We start from the raw sequence: 14,050 nt of genomic DNA, 5'->3' as shown, positions 1-14,050 counted from the left end.
TCTATTCATGTGTATGAAGTTTCTCTTGATCTTCTTATTGTATCATAAATTATTTATTCGAAAATTTACTCATAATTTTACAAAATTTTAAAATTAATTTATTTTAATTGGGATTTATAAGTGCTTTTGTAATCAAATTAATAGCGTTCACAAGTTATATAGGTCAATTTTTTTTTTTACATAAATTTGCACAACTAATGATATCTTGACGTGAAAAAAGATATTTAGGACCGAATTTTCAGCATGTCGAAGTTTATATAGAAAGGTTTTGATTTTCATTTATATAAAATTAAAAAAATTAAAAAAATTGAGAGCAAATTAATAGCGGTAAAAGTGATATTTTGTAATAATATCAATTAAAAAAAATATGATTCTCTAAAATTTGGTAAGATGTTTGATGACGTTTTCTTTTTGTTAATGTGCGTGAGCCAAGGAGAATGAATGGCAGGCAGTTTTGTACGGCTTAATAAGGACAAGATTCATTTATTATTATTTTAAAAAATAAAAAGATAAGAAGAAGAAAAGACATTTACGTGATGAATACGCTGCATTTAAACAAAAAGTAATAGCCCAATGGTCCCATTTGGCGCTGCCCAGTGCCCACCACTAATGCCGACTCACCTAACAGGAGGACATATCCATTTTGTGTTTTATTTCTTAATCCATGTTTTAACTTTTAGGCTTAATTAATTAGTTAATTTTAGTGTTGCACTTTAATTAATTAATTAATCTCATTTTAACTTCATTGCAAAGACCTGCGGCTTAGACTCTTGTTTAAATGACTGGAAAATCGGAAAAATGAAAGTCAATGACAAAGTTGATGGAGATCCTCTGTGGCCTCTTTCTTTGTCATTCAAGTAAACCTCCAAAAAGTTAGTAGGTTGAGCACGACTTTCCAATAATAAGAAAATATTAAAAAAAAGGGAAAAGATTTTAAAATGGGTACATTATTACAATATATCGACGAGCTAATTTTATTTATTCTTATTATGAAATCTGTAGAAAGACAAGATTAGATCAAGGAGTCTATGCGGTATATCAAAACACTATACAACTTACACATTTCAGATGATCAAAAAAATTAATCAAAATCGATAAAATCTGATTATCTGATAGTATTCAAATTATGTGGCATGCAATCACATCCTACATCAAGAATATTGAAAATTTAGATTTTCACAAAGATTTTTGTCTACAAAAATCGTGGTGAAAATTATGTTAATTGTTATATTAACGAGTAGGGTTGGTACAATCTCATGGTGTCCACTTGATTCAAATGAAGATGATTATTGCAACCTTTTCAATGAGGTAGAAGAATATAAGAAAAATTTGTTACGACAAGGTATTGGTTAGAAAAGCTATTAATTGAAGAATCTATTTTAAAAAATTGGAGTATTTGGAATCGATAAGTTATAGTTACTAGTTAGTGTAAAATCTTTTCTACATTGATTTTATCCTTATGTCACATTATTTTTGTTCACAGTGTGATTTTGTTTAGAACATTCTACATTAATGTTTCATTTTTTTAAAAACTTGCTTGGAGTTATTGTTTCATTACTGATTCATCACTTAAATCTATATAATTTTTTAATTTATCAAGACCTTCTTTTTTATATTGTTTAAATTTTCTATTATTTTTTCATTTTCAAGATTTTCAGTTCTATATGCACATTTTCTAATTGACATGTTCATTATTAAACAGCAAACAAACAAACATACACTTTTTTCTAGAAAGTACAAACCTTATATATATATATATATCTCTAATGGAAACAAGAATAATTAAAAATAAAAATAAAAATATAGAATAATGGCCAGTTAGAAGTTGAAATGGTAATGACAATGCGTACCAGTCTCAGAAGAATACTGATTTTCTTTCGCTTAAGCAGTGAGTCAATGGCTAAATTAGGAATTTGCTAAGTAAAAAAGAAAAAAACATGTGAATTTAAAATGGCAGTAGAGAGAAAATAAAAAAGAAAAAAGAAAAAGCAAATTGCTTAGAATTTTGCAAAGCTGTATTCAAGTCCTTTTAAAGCTTTTAAACTTGCATAAAAATATGTAAAGTTTAATTAATTTTAACGTTGGAGTATGGCAGCAGATTAATTGCTTGCAATGAAATTCAAAGCTACTAGAATGTGAAGAGTTAAATTTCCTGAAAAGTACTAAAGCCAAACTTAGAATAAAATGCACAAAAAAAAAAAAAAAAAGGTCCAGAACTTTTTGTAAACCAACATATCTGTATTAATAACAAGGTGAGCTATTGTTACAAAGGACCGAGATTATAAGGTTGGTTATGCACTTCTTGTCCATTGATCTTCTCGAAACTTCAAGAACTTTTTGTTCTCAGGCCTTGCTGGTGTCTTGTAGCTCCAAAATTCGAATACAAACTTTGCCGCTAAGCATTTCTCCATTGAGACATTTCATCGAACAATTTAATACTTTTGTCAAACACCTTCTGCTTTTACTTGAATGATGCTTAGTATAATTTCTTAAAGAAATTAGCTGAATTTCTCTCTTAAATTTCTGGTAATCTACGATTTACTGAATGCTTTTAAGTTCATGCCTACTTTCTTTCGGTTGCTGTTGCACCACCAAAACTGAAAACTCATCGTTTGAATTCACCAGCGTGTCTCCCAGAATCCCTAGCTCAGGGTACTCAATCCATTCTGAAAGACCTAATGTAGCCTTACAACACGGGTCGTGATTTTTACCAACAATGAACAAATCAAACGTTTCCGCAAACGCTTGTATAACTTGTGTTGTTCCTATTCCATCTTTCACAATCTCCTCTCTAAAAATAATCTTATTCCCTACCATACTATCTTTAAACTCATCAAATGCTTGATTGTCAAGCTCATGATCATCCGGCATCTCTGTGCTAGGTCTATTCTGATCAGTTGTTATAAACCAAACTACAGTGAGGCTGGTATTTGGATGCTCAGCCATGCGTCTACTGTATGCCAACGCCTCTCGATCATCAGCACCGCCTATGAAGAGCATAACGATATGATACAACAATTCCCCCGTATATACCGGCCGGTTGCTCTTGTTTTGGCCTCGGTGAACAAGTATCCCAACGGAGCAAGGAGCCTTGTGAAGTACATTTCTATTCAAGGCTCGTATCGAAAGGTCAGTTGATTCCAATATGCCACCAACTCCCCATTGTTTGTGAAAGGGAACAATTATAATGACTACCCTTTTGTCAAGTGCAAGTGTGCATACATCATCATGCATGGTTGCATAAGGAGCAATTGTAGTGAAATGTTGAACCACAACATGTCCGTAATAGCATCTTTGAAATTGAGTAAAGGCATTGATAAGTTGAGTTGAAGAAGCCGCTTCACTCTTGGTTTGTTGATGGTGCGGTTTAAGAAATGCGGTGACACTGCCTTTCAACTCCATAAGCTGAAGCACAAAGGCAGCAATGGGACTATTTCTTGTTGGATTTGACACTTCAAGGAGACTTATTAGTGGATTCACATTTTGTTCTTTGTGTATGCAAACCAATATTCGGAGACTGTTTTGCTTGGATTTACAGATTGCCCTTCTCACGTCTAATTTGTATCTTCTTGACGGGTCATAAAGGTAACCCACGATAGTTGTTGAAATCCCAGTTATAATCACCATGTTGGTTATCATAATCGCAAATATCTGATTAGTTATGATCTGCGCATAACACAATCCACTAGTTGATATATGACAATATCTACATAACTGTACTCTAAATTAATTGAAAAAGATTTTCTACTTAGGCTAAATGCTTCTCTTACCTAGTTAGTCATTGTATTTTACTAAAACCCCCCTTTCGTTACTTGTAATTGTTGAATCCAACTAATAATTTTGTAAATTAAAAACTACTAAATTGAGATAACAAGACGTATATAACATGAAACTAGTAATTTTTTTAAAAATACAAATTATAAGTATCTAAATTATACGGATTAAAGAAGCATTTACCCTTCTAAATAAAATAGAGCAATAATATTTAGACAGATAAAAACTGTGATAAATAGATTTACTTATTACTTCTCTTTTTATTAGTATTCTGTTACTTTAATATTTTTCAATAAAATATTTGGAGATTAGATATTTACCTTCCTGTCCTTCCACATGCAATAGACGGCTATCTCGGCAATTCCTCGGCAACACATGATGAGAGCAAGACACGAAGCTTTCAAGAAAGACATGCCAAAGAACAGTGATGGTACGATTACACCTGTGAACTTCCCTAAATAGGACATTAAGATGATGAACTCGATCTTTATAAATGATTTCTCATTTATGAGATATAATTCCATTCTTATTCCACTCATAGCACAAAAAACAGGAAGCAGGAATCCTGATGTGAAAAAATCAAGTTTTTGTACTAATTGTGTGCCTAATGGTGGTCCATCTGGTAAACACAGGCCAAAAAAAAAGGCAGTTAATATGGAGTTTTGGCCAACAAGGGTACCCAAAATTGTAGTTACCAAAACTATACATATTGTTATTATAAAGTGATTTTGATTCATAGATTCTTCCTCTGAGTTTTTGCTGACTATCCGCATTGTTAATGGTCGCACGAGAAAAATCACAATGATGTAATAAACGATTACTACTAGAATTATATATAATGGTTTTATAGTTGTTAAATTATCCTGAGAATCTCTAACACTCAACAAAATCATACTAGCACTCCAACCAAATATGTGGCTAACAATTGTGATGGATGCAGCCAAGCGACCCAGCTCTGAATTTAGCATTTTCAGTTCTTTAAGGAGGCCAGTTATGACAACCAATGAAGTCATGGAATTAACCACCACTGAAGCAGCGATTGAGCTTGCTGTTTCATCATCTAGATGGCTTGTTCTTTGTACGATTCGGAAGCTTGACAAGCCAAACACTAATGGTAGTAATGTGCTTGTGATACCAATTATCACTGCTCTTTTTCTTATGTGCTTTACTAATCCTAGATCAATCTGCACTCCTAACACGAATGCGTGTAAGATCATGCCAAATTCAGCAAAAGTTCTAAGCACGTATCTACTTCCCATTGGAAACAAAGGAATTTCACGCAGAAGTGAGGGGCCCATTAATGCACCACCCTGGAAAAAGCAAACGCAGATAATCAACATGTATAGCTAGATTGTAAAACACAATACTCATAAATGAAATCAAAGAAAAATGCTATCAGTGGTGGGAGAAATTCCACAATATATTATAAGTAATACAACTAATTAATGAAATATGTAATTAAATTTAACGCGAATATCAGTTGTATGGTGATTTTTAAAAAATAAACGAACACATATTATATCATCATTTATTTATTATATGATTGACATGACATCTTTAATATATCTTAGAAATTTTCCGGTTTTGTGACCTTAGAATTCAAACTCCGGTTATTAGGTAGACAGAGGGTGAAAGCCACTTAATCATGGCCTACGAACATAATAATGTACGCTATCTGTTCATATCCTACTGGACAAGAAATGTCTAAAATATTGAATTTTATAATTTAAATCACGTCATTGCACATATATAATTAATGATTTCGAATTCAATTGGTTGGCCAGACAAGGAGGTCGAAAGCAAGTCGTCCGCATTCCGCACCCCAGGGGCATAATATTAACGTATGCTATCAATTCGTTCTGCCATTGGACAACAAATGTCTGAGACATTGATACTTAGAAATTAAGGCATGCAATGAACTTACAATAATCTGTGCCATGATTGTAGTTTGATGTAAAGGTCGAAGCAAAACGTATACAGCTCTGGTGGATAAGAAGATGAGAACCATCTGCAGCAATAGCATTGGTGTGGTGAATTTAAAGGGATTATGATGCCAAATGCCGTGGGAGTTGATTTGATTAGTATATTGGCATGTTAGTATAAAATTCATAACCTTATTAGGAATCGTTTCGTTTAGCACTTTTGGATCCGACATGATGGTAAGATTGAAAGATCTTGATTGAGAGACAAAATGAACAGAAAAAAAAAAAAAAAAAAGAAAGAAAGAAAGAAAAGATTGGCAGAATATGAAAAAAAAGGAAAAAAAAAAACAGTTAAAGAACGGAAAGGGAACAAGCCTAGAGAGAAAACATATATGTGGGATGGAGCAAAGATTTAGAAATTTGACAGTTGACAAATGCCAAGGTAGTTAATGGTTAAATTTGGTCCGCGAATTTGACTGGAAGAACAAGGTTCTCATAACAAATAACTCTCTCTCTCTCTCTCTCTCTATATATATATATAACACGCGCACCGTCATGCACCATAACATGCACAACAGCATGTCTTTGATCAATAGTCATCTATTAAGTATCGAAAGCAAGATACCTACTTAATTATTATTTGATACATTTATAATTAATACCAAAGAGTAAACACAGAAGAAAAAAAAATTATCTATTTATCTTTGCAAAGTAATTGCATCGAATTCTTTTCTCACTCAATAAGAAATATGCATAAACACCAAAGAGCACGTAGATCAATTGACATGGGGCTGTTCTAACTTAACGAAGGTCCTCGGTTCGAGATTTGAGAATGCAACTGCGTTAAATATTTGTTGAGAAAGATTTACCACCTTAGTGGTCCTACCTGACTCGAATCTGAATTACTCGAAGCTCAATGTGGTCTTCGAATACCAGATGATTTAATTTACTAAAAAAAAAAGAAATATGTATAAACATATTCAGTGCGGACATGATTATTTGAACCCTCTAAATTACTTATTAATGAATCTATTTGTTTAATAAAATTCTAAATTTTAAATTTTATTATCTAAACTTACCTAAATATCTAATACACTCTTGGTAAAAGAATTTATTTTAATAATTGTGTTTATATGTTTAAATTTATTATACCAAACAGGAAAATATTGTCTAGATATATTTGATCGAGCAAGGACAACAATCTTCATTATTTATTTTCAAGCAAAAAATGAAAATGTGCAAGATTAACCAAGGGAAACATCGTTTGGGAATTAAAAAAGAAAAACTCTGTAAGAAATAAATTAGATGATGTTACAAAATTTCAAATTATTTTTCCTAACCTTTAATTAAAATGGTGGTGGCTACTTTGTAATTTTTTCTTAATCTTTTTCTTTATCATAAGAAAACGTACAATAAATTAGCTATATGATTAGATGATTGGATAGTGAAGAAATGTGACAATTTGAGCTTATATTGATTGATACGATTGTCTCATTAATTTTCATTTGCATATGTATGAATTTTATGAGTTTCTAAGTACAGTAGATCCTATAAATTAATATTTGATAAATTAATAATCTCCATTATATAATAAATTTTTACGGTCCCAATTGGGTCAATGGACTAAATTAATAATTTTGATAAAATAATACTTTTTTAAAAAAATCTTATATAACTTTGTGGTCTCATTCAAATAATAAATTAATAATTTATTGAAATTACAAAGTAATTGATTGTAATATTCTAATTACATAAAATATAACTCTATTGTTACTTATTTATATAAAATGTAACTCTACTATTTACTTGTTTTTTCTTAAATTTAAATTAAGTTGAATTTCATCTCTTATTTTTCTTATTGAATATATAGTTTAATCCAGATTCAATATTGATATAATACATTAAATATTTAGTTATTAAATATATGTTAATTGAATTGTAAATAACTCTATAAATTAATAAATTATTAATTATTTAATATCTCTTTTAATTAATAAATTTTATATGATCAACCCTATTAATTTATAAAGGTTGTACTGTAAATGATTTAGTAACTGTTGATGCTGAAATCTGATCGCCCTTTACCTGACCAGATCGTTCCACCAACGCTTGTGTGGTCAATGGAGAAGATACCGCCGTCTCTCTACTTCAGCAATTTCCCGAGCTCCTAGGGTTCGAATCACCATTTATCTTCTTTCTAAGCTTGCGTTCACAAAAACATATCAGAGACGCCGATGGTTTTGCCGGCGTAAACCGTCCAAAGCTTAAGTTAGCACAAGGTGTTTACGGAAAAACTATGTAATTTAAATTGTGTGAACTCCTTATAATGTTCTCAACCTCACGTATCTAAAAGATTTGTATGGAATGTAATCTGGTTTCAATTTGGTAGAGTTTTCCCTTCCCTCTCAATTTTTTCATCCCTTTCTTCATCGGTCTCTTGGCTTCTTATAGCCATCATCCCACGTTTTCTGAGTATGCTTCATGCCCCCCATTTTCGGGTGATGACAGACCCTCATGGGTCTCCAACCACCGAATCGTGGGTAAACGTGGGACGTCACGTTCTCCCCAGCGGTTCGGGGCATGGCGAAACTGTTGCGATTTCGTGAAATCATGTCCTCTTTCTTTGGGTGATGAGCATCTGGTCGGTACGTATCTCTGGTCGGTGCTCGTTTCTAGTTGGCACATGTCCGTACACGATGTTTTACCAGGACTCTGCTCGTACCATTCAGCTGGGGAGATTCGCTTCAGTGTGAGGGATGAGGACATAGCCGATCTGGTACTTTTCATTACTCACATAACTGAGCTGGTCATTTTCATTACTCAACAGTAACTACAGTAACTACGTAACGTAAGCTCAATAAACACATGCATGCATATTTATTGTTCTGCATTATCATTTTGAATGTCTAAACTTTCAGGTCTAACCTTTCGTAAATAACATAAATTAAGCAGAGCTAATTAATTTTCTCATCAAGCTAATAAATTACTTGCATCGCCATTTACACAGAACCAAAACCAGCCATGTTGATTTTTCTCCACAGCTTCTACAAAATATTCACAAACCTGCAAATGCATGCAAAGCAGTAAAACAACAGTCATCTTAAGTTCTGAAAAAGCTCATGGCTGTATTAACCAACAGCTTACCTTGTGGAAATCAATATTCAATGGTTTAAGTTTGTTTCATTGAGTAAAACACATGGAATCATAATTCGAATTGCCTATAAAAGAATAGAAACTGCATATATGCCTTAACCAATGAAGCAAGAGAGTAGCTCTTGCACTGGATACTATGCCAAGGTCTTTCTTGTATTCAAATCAATATCACAAAAGATTGGTTCTTCAAATTAAAATCAGATAAGGAGAGTTACTGTTACCGAGAAATCAAGTCAGAGGTTAACTTCTTCCCTTATCAATGACAAACTCAACAATATTTCTTCTACAAACCAATATACCGATTATAGAAATTTATTTTTTTATACTATTTTTTATTCGGACCTAAGACTGTAAAGACATCACGCGAACTTCATATCCATTAAGACACATATAGTTATATTTTCAATATAACTCTAAATTTGAAATTGACCTACACATTCAATGTGCCAAATATATTGGTTCATGCATATGCAATTTTTGGCTTATAACGAACATGAGCAACATTATTGTTTTTGATAAGCATTGCAAGACTTCATGCAACTTGTTGACAATTAGGCAATGAAGTGAAAATAGCACTTAGGTGCAAAAGCAAATAGGCCAGTAAGCATAAGGATATGGAATCACAAACACAAATTAGAAAGTACGTGCAAAAAACTAGAACACAAGAATCTGAGTTCCTGAAAGTAACTAGAAATGCCTATATTGGAAGCAACAAGAAATCATAACCCATAATCTTTGTAGTGTAAAACTTCATTCAAGCTTCTTATCAATCGCTTGGTCGGCTGAACTCGATCTAGCCACACTTAGTCAAAATCTATTTAGATTCTAGCCCAAAAGTTCACCAATATAGAATGGTAGAGCTTGAAATTCAGTTATCTTAATCTTAGATTTTCAGTTGTTAAGAATTGAAGCAAGTTCGATAATTAGGCAGTAGGCATTCACAAGTCAAATCCTAGCATCTTTGGATTTTGCTCATGCATCCAATTTATATGCTTTACAAACACAGCCACTTGCGTTTACAAACAGGGTTACGTAAGTATTTTTTGATCATAAAATAAGTGGCGTTTGTAATGCCTGCTTTTGCAGTCACGTTAGGGGTTACAGAAACTCTCTTTTCTTGTGACGGCTAATTAATGAATGAAGGATAAAAAATGATAATACAGCAGTATTAAACAAAACCTAATGAGATAATAGAATGAAAAATTAATTAAAGTTGGCTATGTTGCAGCTAATTCTCGTGGCTATATATTGTCATTGAAGTTTCCATAGCTCCCTGTATTGTTGCTATATATCGTTGAAATTAAAATTTAAAAGTTCATAATTATTACCGTTGTCGTGGATGGTGACTTCGACCGTATATGTGACCCTGACAATATTAGAAAAAAAATTAATTTTAAGGCTGTCAGTAACATGGAATTTTAAAAATTTTCACCTTTCCGAATTCAAAGATTGATCGAAATTAATATTTAAATGATCTAAATTTTCAACAGTACTGAATGTATCATTAGCATCAATAAAATTCACCTTATGAAGATTTGCTTGAGAATGAGAAATGTTGGGAAAATATGCTCTTTAAAAGCATATGTGTTTATTTAATTGTAATAAACAATTTTTATGATTAATAAAATAAATGAAGTATTTTATTCAAATATTTTAATTGCATTAATATTTGTATTAAAGTCTATTTAATCATATTATATGTATTTATGTGATCACCATGTGGATTCACAGAAGACATAAATACAAGTTATCTTATGATTAAATAAATTTAGTTCGCAGTTGATAAATAAAGTTGGGCACTTTATTTAGGTATAGACTGTAATAAATTCATTGAATGATTTGTCTTAATCATGTATGAATTTATTGATGTAGTACGACTACATTGAACTGGATCACATATGAGATTTAATTAACTTTGTAATAACTGTCAAACTTATTAAATCTCATAGGCGTTGATTTTACTGTAATCTTAATCTTGAGTTAATTATGATTTCATGATTGTAATTGTTATTCCATTTGAGTTACCAATGGGCACGACACATCCTTGTGGTCAAGATTACCCGGTATCTTGGTGGGAGCAATTATGAGTATTGGAGTTATGGATTAACAATATAGAATTTGTACAACACATCTCTTGATGGGTTTTCGGCACTTGATCATAGAATTCTCTGGCCAGAGTGTGTCAACATATTTAGTATGTTGAAAATGATCATTAGAGAAAACCAGTAAGGATCAAGGAATAAGATGTTATTAAATTGATTGGACAATTGAGATATCAATTTAATTAACGATGTGGTACAAAGGATTGTGCAGTAAAGAAATCAATATGGCTTCGGACAAATTATTATTCGAGCATACAATTATGGAAGTCAGTTCTAATCTTTTAGTGGAGTATATTTGGAATTAAATAATTGGGCTAGTTTAATTACAGGCCTAATTATTGTAGCCACTATTGTATGTTCCCAAATGATCTCCGGGTTAGCTCATTTAATTGATTGCACAACTACTAGACTAATAAGTAAGATAACTAGCTATTTGGGTTAAAAGCCTAAATATATCATTTAGTGGGAGGCTCCATTTAATTAGCTTTTGTGTAAGGGACTTTATGTTATTTTACAAGGTGGGTCCCCTATTGAAAAAGCAAATAACGTGGGTTTTATTTTTTGATTATTTGGAGCCTAGGGTTTTCACTAAAGGGTGATATAAAAGGCTTATTTTTCTCTAAAGAAGAAAAGCGAAAGCTACTTTTACAGATCAGAGAAAAAGATTTTTCTCTCTATTGTTGAGAGAAAATTTTTCTTGTGCTAGTTGCTTTGGTAGTGATAAAGGCGCCCACACGTCAAGTGCAGATCGAACCTGAGTCATAACCTGGAAGATCATTGGTGACAGTTCGTGATCTAACAAGCGTGGTGGTGACGGATCGTGATCTAACAAGAGTGGTGGTGGCGGATCGTGATCTAGGAGCTTAAATCACTTCAACGGAAAAATCCAAATCAGATTTTCAAGGTACGATTTCTAGATTACAAATTCCTATATATTATATGAGAGCGGTCCTTAAAAGATTTTATAAAAATTAAAAACCTGATTTTTCCCCAACAAGAAATTGATGGCATTATAATTTTTGATTGTTCATAAATTATGTTAATCTACTTCCCAAAATAAAATGTTACCTGTGAGCTAAGAAATTGAGATAGATATGAACCTCGCTATTCTTTTGTTATCTAATGCAATCAATTCACAAATCTCACAATTGAACGCCGCAAAATTATTTTGGTTATCTCTGAAAGTTATTTATATTTTCCGCCCTAATTGGTAAATCTAAATTAAAATAAATGAGATGGGTTTGGGTATTATGGGAAGAGTGGTTTTACCTAATTTAAGTACCGTATTTTGAAAACAAAGCTTTGTTACTATTGATAAACATGTTAGGAAATTTAAAATGAAGATCGATTTCTCTTTTCTATTTTAAAACTATTTATCTATGTGAATTAAAAAAGTTGAGATTGCTATTGATTACGTGCCACAGAGGAGAAATTGAATATGCCTGATTGCTAATGAGCGTTGAGATGATCCCAACATCTCCCAACTCGAGGAATTGATCTCTCCCCGAGTTTTCACTAATTCAGAGCTTCTCAAAAAGAAATTAATTTTATTTTGTCTAGCAGATGTAAGAATATGCGATAAATGGTGCACATGATATTGGCTAGGTAATTAAATAAAGTAGATAAGTCAATAATTACTACCCATTTAAGGAAGAGATATTGTTATAAGTCATAAGTTAAAGTGTATAACTTATTTGGTTCTTTGATGACAAGAAATGTTTTGCCTATTGTGATGTTCAAGCTATCACGAGCAAGGCATGTGATTCAGTCAATGAATTCAAAACGTCATTGCTTGTAGGCGTTTTGGCTAAAGATTAAGTGATGCATGTGATGAAGCACGTGAGGAAGGAATCAAGTTTGTTACAAGGTCGTCGTACACGTGGCAGAATCTGATGAAACCTGGGTTTGGAGACAGCAGCCATATAAGCTGATTTTTCAGTCAGTTTCAGCATGGTCTTTAGAGCTTTCTAGAGATAATTAAGAGAGAGAGAGAGAGAAAGAGTTATCTTGTTCGTTGTTAGTTTCTCTGTGTGTGCTTTGTAAAAATACTTTGAATCATCAATAAATCTCATTGTGGTGGCTTCTCCCATTGATCTAGGTTATGTTCATTGCACAACTGAACCACATAAAGTATGAGTTCTTTTTCTGTGTGTGACTGCATGTTAGTTTGTTCATTTTCTTGTTTGTTAATCATCTCAAATCTTGGTTAAAGTTCTTGGTTCGTTATTAAGCAAGTTAGAGCATTCATTTGTTCTTATGCACCTTTATTTTTCTTGATTGAGGTCCTAAGCAGTGTTTGATAGTTTGATCGTTTGACTATCTAAACACTAAAATAAACAAAGGAAAATTCTACGATGTTGCGATTAAAATTACGATATTAATATTGTCATAGATATAAATTCTATAAACTACACATAAGGTTAGTAAATGAAAGGTATAAAGGTGGTAAATTGGTGTTTTAAGATTGCAAACAGAATAAATACATATAAAAATAACATTACTTGTAAATCAACATTAGACTTTTTTTTAAAAATAGTTTATTTATTTAATTTGTTTAAGTAAAGAAAAAAATTACTTATCAATTGAAAACAAAACATTTGTACTAAAAAGAATTATAAATTTTTTTAAATTGGTTTAACCATAAATTTTATACTCATGCTAGGATATTTAAAAACTTTTTTTTCCTCATTTTCTATCATATTATTTGTTTACTATACAAGTTAATTAACAAAATTATTTTTCTTGATGTAGATCAAGCTGAAATAAAATAAAAATATTCATATATTACTAGACATATATGAAATATCAATAAAATTGGATCTAACTCTTAATTTTATAAAAATTTATGAAGTTTCAAACTTTTCTTCTTACTTATACCAAAAGATCATTTGAGACTGTTGTCGATGAGGTTTAGAAATTTTTAAAATCACTTATCTTACAAATGACTTTGAAAAATATAAAAAAATAGTTTTCAAAATTTAATTTTGGGAATAAGTTTTATCTTTAATAAAATTTCGTATATATCGTCATAGATATTACATAGAACCAAAATTATCATTCTTCATTTTAGAAATAAAAACAGTAAATTGTGAATTTTTA

General features: G+C 31.5%; 1 protein-coding gene across 1 annotated transcript; it reads right to left on the bottom strand.

Moving 5' to 3' along the window:
- Positions 1 to 2,538: 2,538 nt before the first annotated feature.
- LOC107175495 (cation/H(+) antiporter 14-like) lies at positions 2,539 to 8,462 on the bottom strand. The gene is made up of 5 exons (XM_052431359.1): positions 8,160 to 8,462; positions 5,699 to 5,782; positions 4,670 to 5,084; positions 4,095 to 4,393; positions 2,539 to 3,666 (listed from the first exon to the last, which is right to left on the bottom strand). The coding sequence occupies exons 1-5, from the start codon at positions 8,460 to 8,462 to the stop codon at positions 2,539 to 2,541; spliced, it is 2,229 nt and encodes a 742-aa protein (XP_052287319.1).
- Positions 8,463 to 14,050: the final 5,588 nt, after the last annotated feature.

This window comes from Citrus sinensis, chromosome 7, assembly GCF_022201045.2.
Source record: "Citrus sinensis cultivar Valencia sweet orange chromosome 7, DVS_A1.0, whole genome shotgun sequence".
NCBI classification, from domain to species: domain Eukaryota; kingdom Viridiplantae; phylum Streptophyta; class Magnoliopsida; order Sapindales; family Rutaceae; genus Citrus; species Citrus sinensis.
This window is presented reverse-complemented; position numbering and strand designations above follow the sequence as displayed.